Here is a 16,134-nt window from a genome sequence, read left to right as displayed (position 1 = left end):
GGAAGTGAACACCAAATTAGGGAAATTAATTTCCAATTAAACATGTTTATTAAATGTAAAATAGGCGACACGATGTCTATATTTTTGATCATTGATGTTTTTGTCAGTTAATTGAAATATTAATTTTCAATAGTCATTTTAGTTTTTCAGATTTACAATTTTCTCAATGTTTATATTTATTTTAGCTCTTTTTCAATAAACAAAAATGATTTTTATTACTTTCGGTTTAAAATAAGGACAATTATTGCAAAATGTACATATTTTTATGAATATTATTTCGCTGTGCCGAACCCTGATTAAATAAAGGGACTAAGCTGAAGAGAAATAAATGAATAAAATAAACATTCAATATATTCCTCATTCAATTTTAATCCGTGGATTTCCTCCGGTAAATTACATAAACTTTTAGTTATTAGCAACAATCCATGCCAAGTGTTAAAAACAAAATCACACTTAAACACACAGCATATGTGGGTTTATTTAACAAGAGTTTATTTTAACTAGCTTTATAAATATTGTAACTGCTGTATTTTGTTTTGTTCTTATTGTTTGTTTTCATGGAATGTATGCAGAAATATGGTGATGCCCATAACATAGGCTATTTTCTGTCAAGCATAATAAAGTTTACTACTACTAGAATATTTAAATGCACGTCACAAAAGTGTAATCTGTTTTATCATGCTTTAAAGTTTTTATAATTCCTACATTTTACAAACTACATTTTTGACTTGTAGCATGCATTGCTAAACACTTAGACAAACCTAAAGATGACTTTCTCAATATATTATTTTTATTATTAGGGAACCCTCATATTCAAGATTTTGAAATAGCTGCTTTTGAATACAGAATTTAATCCTGTCCTATAAATCAATGTAAATCTATTAATACAGCTTTCAGATGTTGTGTGTATATATATATATATATATATATATATATATATATATATATATATATATATATATATATATATATATATATATATATAAAATTCAACATTGTATGTGTAAATATATAATCTGTAGCCTCGTAATAAACCATTTTTTAAATGCATATAAATTTAAAACGCATATATTTTTAAAATAACAACAAAACAATTACAGAGCATATCAAATAATTATAGTACAAATCAGACAGAATTTACACTGAGATTTTGACTTGTGTCCATCTTCTGCTTTATTCCGTCCTCTAGTGGTGATAGGAGCCGCTGCACGCTTACTTCCGTATAAATAATTCTGGCTCTCTTCCGACCGCAGCTGTATCCCTTCTAGCAACAACCATATTTGGATGCTGATCAGCAATTCATAAACTTCCGGCCCCGAGTCACAGATGGCATCAATAAATCAAGATATAACCGAGAAAACATTTCGACAAAACACGCAGAATTACACCAACCATGAAAACAAACCAGCACATCCACTTCAGATGACTCCATCTTTCCCTTTAGACCATCAACTGAGTACAAGCAGCTGATAACAGCACTGCAGGGAGAAAAACCAACAACCACAGACTGCCAACAGCACACTACAGGTATTCACTAGCCTAGAAAAGAAGATAATGTGATGTAAAATATATGAATAACTGCATGAATATAAACATACATCTACAAATAATCAGGATATATGGATAAATAAATGTACAATGAAAAAATAAAGTAATGTATGACTTAATAGATATTGTATTTTAATTCGATTTAATTTTTTAATTGTTTCTTTTTTTGCATGTTTCATTTATATTTTATTAATTTGAACTTTAATTTATTTGTTTTAAATGCATTTTTGCTGTATTAAATACAAATTCTAATCTTTTTCTGCAGGTTTGGTTTGATTTATGTTTGTTTAATTAATTGTAATCAGTTGCTGATTACATTTAGATTACTTTAGTGCTAATCCTTGTTTGACCACATATAATGAAGCAGGATAAGCTTGTGCTATTTTGACAAATAGAAATAAAAAATGTGTTCATTCTTTATTGGCAACAAGAGCTTAACAGCGTCTCTTTAAAGTCCAATGATGGACAGTTAATACTTCTCAATTGTTTAAATATGGAATGATGTAATCCACAAAAAGTAACTGTCGTCTGATTATGGGTATTTTAAAAAGTTGTTTACTCTAATAAAATAATTGATTTTTGTAGTCTGATTGTAAAAGTGTTTACATATAATCCCTTCACTCTGGATATGAACACATATTCCTGCAGTAATGAGATATTATAATATATTTTAGCACAAATACATTCATTTATACATTAGAAATTCTTTAAATGTTTCCACATAGCCACATGGGAAAATGCTGTAATAATTTATAGTAAATACTAAAGTGCTCATGCAATAGTATATCAATCTGCTATATTAATTCTATAGTTGCTATGGTAACACAGCAACTGTAGTAATTAATCAATTGTTGTGATTCTATAGTTGCTATTGTAACATGATTATAAGTCTTAATCTGTTGTGGTGACTATATAGTTGCTACGGTAACACGATTCATTCTTAATCTTTTGTGGTGATATTATAAAAGCTATGGCAACATGATTATAGTAATTTATCTGTTGTGGTGATTTTATAGTTGCTATGGCAACACGATTATAGTAATTAATCTGTTGTGAGGATTTTATAGTTGCTATGGCAACATGATTATAGTAATTAATCTGTTTTGAGGATTTTATAGTTGCTATGGCAACACGATTATAGTAATTAATCTGTTGTGAGGATTTTATAGTTGCTATGGCAACATGATTATAGTAATTAATCTGTTTTGAGGATTTTAAAGTTGCTATGGCAACACGATTATAGTAATTAATCTGTTGTGATGATTTTATAGTTGCTATGGCAACACGATTATAGTAATTAATCTGTTGTGATGATTTTATAGTTGCTATGGTAACACGATTATAGTAATTAATCTGTTGTGGTGATTGTATAGTTGCTATGGTAACACGATTATAGTAATTAATCTGTTGTGGTGATTGTATAGTTGCTATAGCAACTTATTTATAGTAATTAATCTTATGTGTTGATTCTATAGTTTTTATGGTAACATGATTATATTAATTAATCTGTTGTGGTGATTGTATAGTTGCTATAGCAACTTATTTATAGTAATTAATCTTTTGTGTTGATTCTATAGTTTTTATGGTAACATGATTATATTAATTAATCTGTTGTGTTGATTCTATAGTTGCTATGGTTACACAAGTATGGTAATTAATTTATTGTGATGTTTCTACAGTTATGTTGTTTTCAAGTTTTAGAGTTTGTAGTTTGTAAAATTATATTACATCGATATAATTTAAAAGTTCAGAAATGAAGTTTTTTGGTAACTCGATGAGAACTTCAGCAGAGCGTATTTTTGTGCTGTCCATGAATTAAACATGTCAGCCGTTTACACTTTCTTAAGCATGTCTTTTCACCTCAGATGAAGAAAGTGTTTGATATGAATTATTCAAGAATCTTTGGCACTTTATGAATTATATAAATAAAGGCGCATTGTGCTGAAGCTGATGGAGCTCTTGTGAACTTAAAAACACTAAACGCACAACTGCATTCTGATTTTAAAATGACATAAATGTCATATAATGTCATAACTAAAGCACAAACATGTATGCTGTCAATAATATAAAAAATTATGAAAATTTATAGTATAAAAAACTAATGCTAGTAAATACGGTAGTGTTTTTCAGCCATACTATATTAGAATTGATCTGTTGTGGTGATTCTACAGTTGCTATGGCAACACAACAACTGCAGTAATATAAATAACCCTGTACTGTAAGTTAATACTGTAGTTTTTAACAACTATAGGGTATATTATACTACAGTACACCACATATTACTGTAGTAAAACCTAAAGTACTACAGTATTTACAGTTTATCAGTTCACTGTAGTACAGTAAGCTGGAGCATTCACAATCAAAGAGTTATTTTATGCTAAAGTTTATCACAAAGCCTAATTTACACAATATAAAAAGGTTAAAAACATTGACGTTTTTAAATGGCCGCTATAGTGTTCGTGTATCAAGAGTTTTACAGTATGGGAATGTATATGAATTTGAAGCACTTTACGAAGAAAAAAAACACTCTTGTTCTACAAGCTAACTTATTTTCTGAAGGTGAGCCGTGTTATATATATAAACTACAGCTGCTGAAATATTCTCAAATCACCACTATATGATAAAATATACATGTTTAATGAGTTAATGTGACGTGTTTAGAAGAGAAAACCTTGGTGTGGTGATTAGCAAGCTGTTTTCTGAAGCTGAGTTGTAGCATAAACAACAGCTGCTGAAACATTCTTCAATTACAACTATGTAATAAAAATATAACGTTTAATAAGTATAATAAATAGTTAATATTGACGTCTAAAATTGAGTGTTGTGAAGAGAAATGTGTGGTGATTAGCAAGCTAATTTATGTTTTCTCAAAAAGCCTAGTTACACAACAGCTGCTGAAATATTCTTTAGTTACAACTAACAAAATACGTTTTATTAAGTTAGTTATGTAATAAATAATGAATGTTGACGAGTTGAAATGGCGAATTGAGCGTAACTTAAACGAGTTAGTCTCTATTCAAGGTGATTTGTTTGCAGCATAACATCATATCACACATATAATATACGATAAAACGCAATATATAATACACTTTTTTACAGTACATTTTACCAACATGAGTTCTTCACCGAATACCAGAAGGCTTTTATGTGAAGTATCTGTTTGCCAAAAGCGGTATTTTCGCCTGTTGCACTCGCCGGTCCCATGGTGTAATGGTTAGCACTCTGGACTTTGAATCCAGCGATCCGAGTTCAAATCTCGGTGGGACCTCGTCCTTTTCCGATGATTACAACCGAGAGTTATGAAGACACACAAACTTATCAGCGCTAAAGAACACATCCGACGTGGCTGTTTAATAAAACCAATAAATGAAATATTAAGATGTGATAAGTTGCCAAGAAGTGGGAAAGCAATGCAAACTCTGTCTAATGCACAGTAATAAATACCAAAGTGACTGCATTGAAGAAAACAAACAGATGCATGGAGGGACATCAATTAATCAAAGAGCAAATTAAATAAGGATGAAATACAGTAAAGGAAAAGGTCTTTATTTGCGCAGTCAGAGTTATTCATTAACAACATCTGTGCTTTTAAGGCAATTAAATGAAAAACTGTTCCTCAAGAAGGGCCACAATGAGAAGAAATGAATAAATGCTGCAGAGACTCTGGTTATTAGTGGAAAATAAATGTGGCCATATAAATGAAACCTAAAAATACACCTGCAGAGGAGAACATTCTGGATCAGCTCTGCTGGGTTATCAGGAACACTGTGCACTGCTTTGGAAAGGTTAGTTTAGCAACCTAAAAATACCCATGAACATATTTTTGGTTTGAATGTGAGTATTTTTATTGAGTTTCAATGTGTTTGTTACACATAAAGTGATATTAAAATATTGAGAAGTCAAAATGGAATGCTTTATTCTTTTCAGCAAATGTGACACAACATTGACTACATGCTTTAACACAGAATAATAAAAACTTACAAAGCATTACATATACAGGTGCTGACATAACAGAATATATACAACATCACATCTTTATACAAACAAAAAGGCAGGTTTTCATTTCAAATTTGACCGTGATCATAAGAGGATGGGTATCCGCACTGCTATATGGCATGTGTTGGCATAATCAAAATGATCATTCCCAACAATACTCTGTGGAGTCAGATCTTTAATGGCAAATCAGCATGACTGAGCTCTTATAAACAATAAACTGCATTGTAATAAACAGAAAACGGGTTGGATATTGCCAAAAAATCAGTGGCTTCACTATCACTTTACTGCACATCACACTTTATGAATATAATCTTATTAGACAAGATGTGATAAAATGTATTTCATAAAGATATCTCTGTTTTAATGGGTCTTGAACATCATAAGATGTTAATATTAGGTTAGATTTAGGTGGCCAACATCTAAGGACAATGTTATTTTGACATCCAATAATGATGTGAAATGACGTTGATATTTGGTTGATTTTAGGTTGTGTTGGAAAGTGACCAAAATCCAACGTCAAGCCAACATCTTAAACCAACGTCATATTGACGTCAAATACTGACATTTATTCATCAGGTATGTTAACCAAAAGCCAACGTTTGATAGACGTCATAGTGGTAACGTCCACACAACTTCAAGCAGTAACATCATTAAACGTTGATATTTGGTTGAGTTTAGGTTGTGTTGGAAAGTGAGCGAAATCCAACTTCTGATAGACGTCATACTGGTAACGTCCACACAACGTCGTTCAGTAAAATTATTAAACGTTGATATTTGGTTGAGTTTAGGTTGTGTTGGAAAGTGAGCGAAATCCAACGTTTGATAGACGTCATACTGGTAACGTCCACACAACGTCGTTCAGTAAAATTATTAAATGTTGATATTTGGTTGAGTTTAGGTTGTGTTGGAAAGTGACCGAAATCCAACGTTTGATAGACGTCATACTGGTAACGTCCACACAACGTCGTTCAGTAAAATGATTAAACGTTGATATTTGGTTGATTTTAGGTTGTGTTGGAAAGTGATCAAAATCCAACGTCAAGCCAACATCTTAAACTAACGTCATATTGACGTCAAAAACTGACATTTATTCATCAGGTATGTTAACCAAAAGCCAACGTTTAATAGACGTCATAGTGGTAACATCCACACAACGTCAAGCAGTAACATCATTAAACGTTGATATTTGGTTGAGTTTAGGTTGTGTTGGAAAGTGAGCGAAATCCAACTTCTGATAGACGTCATACTGGTAACGTCCACACAACGTCGTTCAGTAAAATTATTAAACGTTGATATTTGGTTGAGTTTAGGTTGTGTTGGAAAGTGAGCGAAATCCAACGTTTGATAGACGTCATACTGGTAACGTCCACACAACGTCGTTCAGTAAAATTATTAAATGTTGATATTTGGTTGAGTTTAGGTTGTGTTGGAAAGTGACCGAAATCCAACGTTTGATAGACGTCATACTGGTAACGTCCACACAACGTCGTTCAGTAAAATGATTAAACGTTGATATTTGGTTGATTTTAGGTTGTGTTGGAAAGTGATCAAAATCCAACGTCAAGCCAACATCTTAAACTAACGTCATATTGACGTCAAAAACTGACATTTATTCATCAGGTATGTTAACCAAAAGCCAACGTTTAATAGACGTCATAGTGGTAACATCCACACAACGTCAAGCAGTAACATCATTAGACGTTGATATTTGGTTGAGTTTAGGTTGTGTTGGAAAGTGAGCGAAATCCAACTTCTGATAGACGTCATAGTGGTAACGTCCACACAACGTCGTTCAGTAAAATTATTAAACGTTGATATTTGGTTGAGTTTAGGTTGCGTTGGAAAGTGACCAAAATCCAACGTCAAGCCAACATCTTAAACCAACGTCATATTGACGTCAAATACTGACATTTATTCATCAGGTAGTTAACCAAAAGCCAACGTTTGATAGACGTCACAGTGGTAACGTTCACACAACGTCAAGCAGTAACATCATTAGACGTTGATATTTGGTTGAGTTTAGGTTGTGTTGGAAAGTGAGCGAAATCCAACTTCTGATAGACGTCATAGTGGTAACGTCCACACAACGTCGTTCAGTAAAATTATTAAACGTTTATATTTGGTTGAGTTTAGGTTGTGTTGGAAAGTGACCGAAATCCAACGTTTGATAGACATCATACTGGTAACGTCCACACAACGTCGTTCAGTAAAATTATTAAACGTTATTTGGTTGATTTAAGGTTATTTTGGACAGTAATCACTATTCAACGTCAAGCCAACAATTTAATCCAACGCCATTAACCCGATTTCCATTTCCAAACAAAATTCAAGGTCCCATGGCGTTGGGGTACAACGTCAATCTGTCAAGTTGACGTCCTGTGCCTGCAGGGCTGATTCACAACAGTGTGTAAACTGATCCACACGTAGCAAAAACTGTAAGTAACAGTTATAAATGCAACCCGAGAGATTTTTAGGAAATGTTTCGCGCCACATATTTTGACCGATATATGCGTCCTGCCATGACCAGTTTTAATTCACCTGACGCTGCTGTTGGACGAATGTTTGCAGGGCAGGAACGTTTGCTTTATTCATATTGAATGTCTCCAGATAGGAAAACGTTCAGAACAGTCCATTTAGGTTTTCTTGAAGTTGTTATGCGTTGTTGTGAGAGGGTTCATTTGTTATTTACAAAAAATGACGCTACAGATTATAGATTCCCAGAAAAATCTTGCGTGTTTCCCCAAAAATAAATAAATGGGAGCCAAACAGGAACTATATGGCAACATTGCTGTGTTTGCTGGGTATAAAAGAACTGGACCAATGCAATCGGTTTGCTGTGCTGACCAAAAAAACATAGCAAGAGCAAACATAATGTGACCACAGTTGTGCTTCATACAAACCTGTGTGACTGACATTCACGATTGTTTTCCTGCCACTGTGCTGATATTTATTATTGTGCATAATATACTGCTGATGAAAACAAGGTCATGTGTACTGTCCATAAGATGCAGAAGAACACGAATGAGGAGATGTGTAAATATGCTTTCTTTTTCCATATGAACACTTCAAGTGCATCACAAAACAGACATTGATGCAGTGCTCAACACTCTACACATGTAGCATAAACAGTGCATTCACACTGACAGCTCTTCACAAGAACAAGGGGAGGGGTCACTGATAGTGAAGGGGAGGAGCTACTGAGCTATACTGATGCTGAGGAAGGGGAGGGGCAGCTTATTTAGTTTGTTATTAGGGGGAGTGGCTTTAATTAGGAGGAGGAGCTGCATGAAGGGGATGATCTTATAATGAGGAGGAGCTAATGATGAATGGGAGGAGCGACTGGGGAAAGGGAAAGGCTAATAATGAAGAGAAGAATGATTAAGGGGAGGGGCTCTTTACACTAAATCCATCATTCTAAGCCAATGTTTACAAGTGTTTAAAGTACAAAAGACAACAAAATACAGGTATTGACACATATGAAATAATGTATGTATAGTAATTTACACTAAATACTATAGTGTTTTACAACCATACTATAGTAAAGTAAGTGCGCAACTCTTTATATACACACTCATCTGTCACTGCACTGTTCTTCACTGTTTGGTGCCTTAAATAGTGAACTGATGAACTGTAATATTGTAGTATAACTAGGTTTTACTACTGTAAATCACAATATACCCTACAGTATTGGGTTGCATGTTTATATTAAAATAGTAGTTGTGTTACCATAGCAACTGTAGAATCCCCACAACAGATTAATTACTATAGTAGTTGTGTTACCATAGCAACTATAGAATCCCAAAAGATCATTTACTATAGTAGTTGTGTTACCTTAGCAACAATAAAATCACCACAACAGATTAATTACTATAGTTGTCGTGTTACCATAACAACTATAGGATTACCGCAACAGATTAATTACTATAGTAGTTGTGTTGCCGTAGCAACTATAGAATCACCACAACAGACCAATTACTATAGTAGTTGTGTTACCATAGCAACTATAGAATCCCAACAGATTAATTACTATAGTAGTTGTGTTACCGTAGCAACTATAGAATCACCACAACAGATAAATTACTATAGTAGTTGTGTTACCATAGCAACTACAGAATCCCCACAACTGATTTATCTGAATGTTTTACTATAGAATAGTATAAAACACTGTAGTATTTATTATTTTTTCGACAAAGCTAATAAATACGTGTGCGTGGTGGGACGGAGTGGTGTGTGTTGCGTTGTTTTCTTATATCTCAGACGTCTGGAGTGTTTCGCAGTTGTCCGACTCTTGTCTGTCGTAGCGTGTGCCGTTGCTCTGTCCGTTGAGCGTGTGTGTGTCAGCGTGTGTTTTCTGCTCTGTGCTGTTGCACGGTTCGAGGTTGATGGTGACGCGGCTGGTCTCGGTGATGGAGGAGTTAGTGTGGTAGTTACAGTGAGAGTCGGTGGTCACCAGACGCCGCCGCTTCCACTGACTGCGATACTGCGCTAATTTACGCCTCAACGCCGACTGCACCTACAGGACCAAAACACCTGTCAGACACCATCATACTGCTTTTCTTCTCAACTACCACACTGTTCGCTGCATAGTATACATTGCATACTGAGAAATAGTTTGCACACACCGACCTGTTATTAAATAGCAATATGCAACAATTTTGTACTGCAGTATTTGAAGGAATGTGCAATAAGAAATGTAGGCATATTGTATTCTGCGTAGTATGTACTTTAAATAGCATGTGTTAGTACACACAATAAAAATAAAGTATGTTTTCTGCATAGTATATACTATATATATATATATATATATATCTCTGTGTAACGGAGAGCAGATTTCTTCAACACATTTCTAATCATAATAGTTTTAATAACTCATTTCTAATAACTGATTTATTTCCTCTTTGTCATGATGAAAGCACATAATATTAGACTAGATATTCTTCAAGACACTAGTGTTCAGCTTAAAGTGGCATGTAAAGGCTTCACTAGGGTAATTAGGGTAATTAGGCAAGTTATTGTATAACAGTGATTTGTTCTGTAGACTATCAAAAACATATAAAGCTTAAAGGGGCGAATAATATTGACCTTAAAATGGCTTTAAAACTATTAAAAACTGCTTTTATTCTAGCCGAAATAAAACAAATAAGACTTTCTCCAGAAGAACAAATATTATCAGACACACTGTGAACATTTCCTCAATCTGCTCAACATCACTTGGTAAATATTTAAACATTAAAATATGTATTATTTATAAATAATAATTATTAATGTTATTTAAATATTTAAAAATCAAAGGGGGCTAATAATTTTGACTTCAACTGTATGTACACATCCAAACACACACATTTTCGCACAGTTTCAGCACTGCGTCCAGCTTTCTTTTGTAGTAGATATTTTACTTCAATTCCTCGGTGGGTTATCCTCATCAAAATGTGCTTTAATGAAGATGAATGAGATTAATTAAGGAGGTTTAATAGTTATATAAAAAGTGTTACCTCTCCATTACAGAAGCAGAAGATTACAGCCACCAGGAGACCCTGCGGAGAGACATAAACACACTCAATAACACACACTGTACTGCAGCATGTTCACTGTCCACTAACACTTACACCACCGTTTTGTCATTTAAATCTGAATAAAAATAAATAAATGGATGGTATTTCAGTAATATTTAACTTTCCTTCAGCTTGTTGCAAGTGATCAAAGCAAATAAATCAATGCAATTCAAATATAAAAAATATGAACTGATGTTTACTTTAAACTTTAATTGTATTGTTCTATTAAAATTATGTTTTAAAAGATTTTGTCAAATAAAAGATTTTTCTAGAGTCGTCCACCATAATTCTGTGGCTTAAAAGTATCGGTTCAGGCACCGGTACCATTTTAAAACTATCGATATAGCACCGGTATCAAAATAAACCCAAACAATACACAACCCTAGTGGAGAGACAGTGATAGAGCCAGTTCAGTGGATGGAGGTGACTGGGTGGCCATGATGGAGAAAAATTGGCCAGGACACCAGGGTTACACCCCTACTCTTTACCAGAAGTGCCATGGGGTTATTAATGAGCACAGAGAGTCAGGACCTCAGGTTTAACGCCTCATCTGAAAGACGGCGCTCACTGACAGTATAGAGTCCCCTTCACTATACTGGGGCATTAGGACTCACACAGACCACAGGTTGAGCGCCCCCTGCTGGCCTCTCCACTGCCAACAGCAACCTAGTTTACCCATGTGGTCTCCTATCCAGATACTGACCAGGCTCAGCCCTGCTTAAGCCTAGTTCACACTACAGGATTTTAAACATCAGCAGATCGCTGTGCCGTTCACACTACATGACTTGACTTTGTGTCTTTTGATCTCTGTGGTGTTCACACTACGCGACACTCTGTGAATGATCCACAAGAGGGGGGTCACACACTACATGATCTGACAACAACTCATTCCCCAACAGCTCATTCAAGCTACCAAACCACAGCCAATGAAATGTTGAGGGAGGAGTCGTCAGAAAAGGCTGAACACTATTGGCTGCTTGTGTGCTGATGACATCACTGACAGCGTTTCAAGCTTTGGAGAAAGCATTTAAAAACATCTTCAAATCAGCTGATTTATGAGCGGATTAATCACTCATCTTCAAGGTTCCAGTGGATAGATACACAGAGAGCTTTTAATTTTTGTAATTTTAAAACTCTTTGAAATAAAACTAACATATTTATAACACCCTGCCGTTTTCTAACTATCAGTGTATTTCTTTCTGACATTGTTATTTTTTTTATTACAAAACAGTAAAGAACTGAGCATTTCTGCCTTAAATTACTATATTGGTCAAAATGACTGCATGCATGTCTGATACTTTTCGCTGTGACTTTAAATATGTGTGCATTTTCTTGCCTGGCAACTTCCTGCTAACATAAACAAAACTTACTGATGGCAAAAACATCAATTTACTTCAGATATCTTTCAAAACAGCTTATTCTGTGCTGTTAAATAGCTCCTGTTTGTAAGTGAAAATGAAAGCCAAGACCTTTAAGTGTTTTAGTATCTTAACTACATATTTATAGGCTGTATTACCAGAAAAAGATTATATTTTTAGGCCCACATAGCAAAATTTCTCTGGCCCAGCTCTGGCCCACACAATCAGGTTTTGCTTGGCCCACATGCCACAGTGAATTACGGTACATGACTGGACCAAATCTGGCTTCCAGACAAGGGCCAAACACGGACCATATCTGGGCCAAGTCTCAGCCAAGTTAATAACTCATAACTGGGCCTGAACTGGGCCAGATAGGTTGGTGTGTCACGATTGCAATGAAATTGATAAACCCATGGAGTGATGCGCTTTAGGCACACTATGGGCACGTTTTTCTCAAAGTGACCTGATTGGTAGTATTTTTTTCTTTACTCAAAATTGATTTTAGTGTATTTTAAATGTGGGTCAAGACTGGCCAAACTCACATGGCCCACTTTCAAATGTTTAAATCTGGGCCAAATACTACGTTTTTCATCTGGCCCAAATCTTGTGTGCCGCCTTAAAGACGGTGCCACCTCTGCCAAACCCGGGCCATGTTTGGCCCACCTGCTGTATGCCAGTGCCAGATGAATGCCTGCTGTGCCAGCTTCATGCCAAATCTGGGCCAGAATTCTTTGCTACTAGCGGGGTAATGGTGTCATTAAATATGATGCCAGACATTCAAAGCTTAATTTTAATATCTCAATAATAGCTTTGAATGTAAATATGTTGTGACAGTATGGCGTTTATATGAGAACGGTCAGAATGAGCAGTATGGTAATTCTAATAGTTACAGAATTCTAGTTCCACTGTTAATACAGCCTACTCTCATGTCTGTGCTAACGCAGAATAAAGCGAGTGCACCGATGCCCATTCTGACCAATCACAGATGTTTCTGCTGAGCTCCTGAACACACAGGCGTTCAGCTCATGCTGATCTGCTCTCTCATTGGCTGCAGCTCGTCACTACATCAGACCACACGTGGGGTTGAGTCGGCCGACTGCTCTGGAATATTCAGCATGCTGAATGTTGGATTTCCGTCTGCGAGGTGTCGGCGACGCGTCAGCGAGCCTCGTTGATGCTTTGTTCAGTAGTTCACACATAAAGAGCGCCGAGCTCCCGCACCATCTGTCGGCGAGCTTGTTAACTTCCAAATCGGGCTCAAATCAGGCTTAAAATCCTCTAGTGTGAACTAGGCATTAGCTTCAGTGAGTAACCAGTCTTGGGCTGCAGGGTGATATATGGCTGTGGGCATATGGCCAAAATGTGTTCTTGTGTTAACAGATTGTCCCTCTTAATCCCAACAGGGAAAACCAGCATCAATCCAGAATGCATGATCATCTGCTAATTAAATCAGTTCATAAATGTGCTTATAATGGAAGTCAATGGAGCAAAAACAGCCCCAACATCACCAAAGGGGAGTCAATCTGAACAGAGCGTGTTGTTGTGGTTTTGAAAAATGTCAACGCATTTTCCCAAAATATGAGTCAAAGTAGGACATGTCTGGAAACATCATCATATACGCTGACACAGAGAGAGAACTGTGGCCAAATTAAGCCTCAAAATCAGCCACAGTGAACGAAAATGACCCAAGTTACTCAACTACAAGATGTAAACATGGTCAAAATGTCCACCTCGTCAGCTCTAGAGTTAATTCTCGTAAGCGTACCTGAAAGTGCACGAATATGTTCATGAAGAGCTCGTAGATGGCGCGTGAGATGCGTCCGTTCGGCTCCAGCGGCACCAGGATGAACTGCGCCCCCAGCAGCGGCACCAGGATGATGGTGGCCCGCACCGCCTTCATGTACACGTTGCTCTCGGTGCGGTGCGTCACTCGCAGCTTGGTGATCAACACACGCACGATGTTCAGCAGGAAGAACAGATTCACCTGACGGAGGAAGAGCAGACACACTACACTGCAGAGAAGAGCTTGCGTCTCCTTTCTAGTCCAAATATCTCAAAACTCTCAAATCAAGAAGCATTTTACAGACAAGTACAACATATAGGCTTGTTTTCAGAAATTATGCATCTTTCTACAAGCTGTAAATGTGTCTCTGCTGTGTCTGGAGTGTGTGTGTGTTTGAGTTTGAGCTGAAAATAACACAGATCATGTTCTCCAGCTCTCTGACCCTTTCAGGCTTTGATCCTAAAAGGGTGACTGTCACTTTAAATGCAAATGAGATTGTGCTCTTTTAAGAAGAGGGCGGAGCTACATCCTCATAGTGACAGATGTAAATCAGCAGTGTGTGTGTTGTCAGTGCTGGTCATGTGTGCTTCAGCGTGTGTGCGTGATGCTTCTCAGTCTATGTCGCTGTTCTTCTAGAACTCCACATCTATAATCCTCTTAGTCTATGCTGACATCATCTTCAGCAGCTCAAACACTCTAATGGCGAATGGACAGACGGCTGCTTCTCATTCAGGGCTGCTGGACATGCTAATGAGATGGAGAGATGGGCACTAGTGGGCGGGGCTTTCCCCCTCTGATGACACGTACAAAGAGAGAATGTCAATCACAGTGTTTCCTTCATCAAGTCTGATTACAACAAGCACAATTAACTCATGTTGAGCATTAGAGGCTGCTGGAGATATTCACACACGGCTCACACACATTTTTGCATTACAGGTGCACTTCAGATCAAGCACAATTATCCAGCAGTGAATGTGACTCTTGATTTCATGTCATATTTCTCGTCAAGGAATGATTTCTGAATGAGATTCTCACCAGCAGGGCGGCGTATATTGGGCCGTGTGTGATGTAGAGCAGATCTGTGTTTCTGGCCCAACACCTGTCTCACACACACACACACACACACACACACACAGACACACACACACACACACACACACACACACACACACACACACACACACACACACACACACACACACACACACACACACACATAGCAGAATTAAATATTAAATGCTCCTCCACATCTCTCAATTAAATATTAACCATTTTTACCTGTCATTGTGATAAAACAGACGTGCCACAGCGTGCATGACAGCGGGGATCACTGGGAAACCTGCAGAAGGGCAAATACTGTCTCATTAACATTAGGATTATGGGAATAGTTATACAACTTTTATATATATGAAACAAATATTTAGTTTTGCCGTTTATAGACTGGACAATGTTTTCCTGTGATTATTGCTGAAGTCTCTGGCTCGTATTTTCAGTATGAAAAACGGTATTAAAATTGGCCAACCAATGAAATTGGAGCTTTTGTTTGTGTGCTTTGAGCTGCTGAAGTTACAGTTTAAACAGGTAACTTTCAAGTTAAAGTCATTCAAAGTGAATGTTGAAAAACCTCTAAAAAAGAAACTGATGCTAAGTGTAAGCAGGGCCGGCGCTTCCATAGAGGCGACCTAGGCGGCCATCTAGGGCGGCAGAATAGAGAGGGGGCAGCGTCCCCGACACTACCCTCACCAACTGTGCCCTCAGTTATATCCACGTCTAGTGCGGCAAAATAGAGAGAGCGGCATCCCCGACACTACCCTCACCACCCGCACCCTCAGTTATATCCACGTCTGGGGCCTTAAAATAGAGAGGGCGGCGTCCCCGACACTACCCTCACCACCCG

The 16,134-nt window shown here is 36.6% G+C and overlaps 1 protein-coding gene and 1 non-coding gene across 2 annotated transcripts in view; one reads left to right on the top strand and one right to left on the bottom strand.

Annotated features, from left to right (window-relative positions):
• Positions 1-4,744: 4,744 nt before the first annotated feature.
• trnaq-uug (transfer RNA glutamine (anticodon UUG)) lies at positions 4,745-4,816 on the top strand. Its single transcript has one exon. It is a non-coding gene; the product is annotated as a tRNA-Gln (tRNA).
• A 552-nt stretch (positions 4,817-5,368) lies between these two features.
• calcrl2 (calcitonin receptor-like 2) overlaps positions 5,369-16,134 on the bottom strand; it is a 35,764-nt gene continuing 24,998 nt past the window's right edge. The window contains exons 9-13 of the mRNA XM_087307943.1: positions 15,516-15,576; positions 15,273-15,336; positions 14,220-14,438; positions 11,037-11,078; positions 5,369-10,057 (exon numbers count right to left, since the gene is read on the bottom strand). Of these exons, the coding sequence (XP_087164069.1) occupies positions 9,791-10,057; positions 11,037-11,078; positions 14,220-14,438; positions 15,273-15,336; positions 15,516-15,576 (653 nt within the window). The 3' untranslated portion in view covers positions 5,369-9,790. The remainder of the gene's footprint in view (positions 10,058-11,036; positions 11,079-14,219; positions 14,439-15,272; positions 15,337-15,515; positions 15,577-16,134) is intronic.

Source organism: Danio rerio, chromosome 23 (assembly GCF_052040795.2).
Source record: "Danio rerio strain M-AB ecotype USA chromosome 23, GRCz13ab, whole genome shotgun sequence".
Taxonomy (NCBI): domain Eukaryota; kingdom Metazoa; phylum Chordata; class Actinopteri; order Cypriniformes; family Danionidae; genus Danio; species Danio rerio.
Note: the sequence above shows the minus strand (reverse complement) of the source record. Positions and strands in the feature narration are given on the sequence as shown.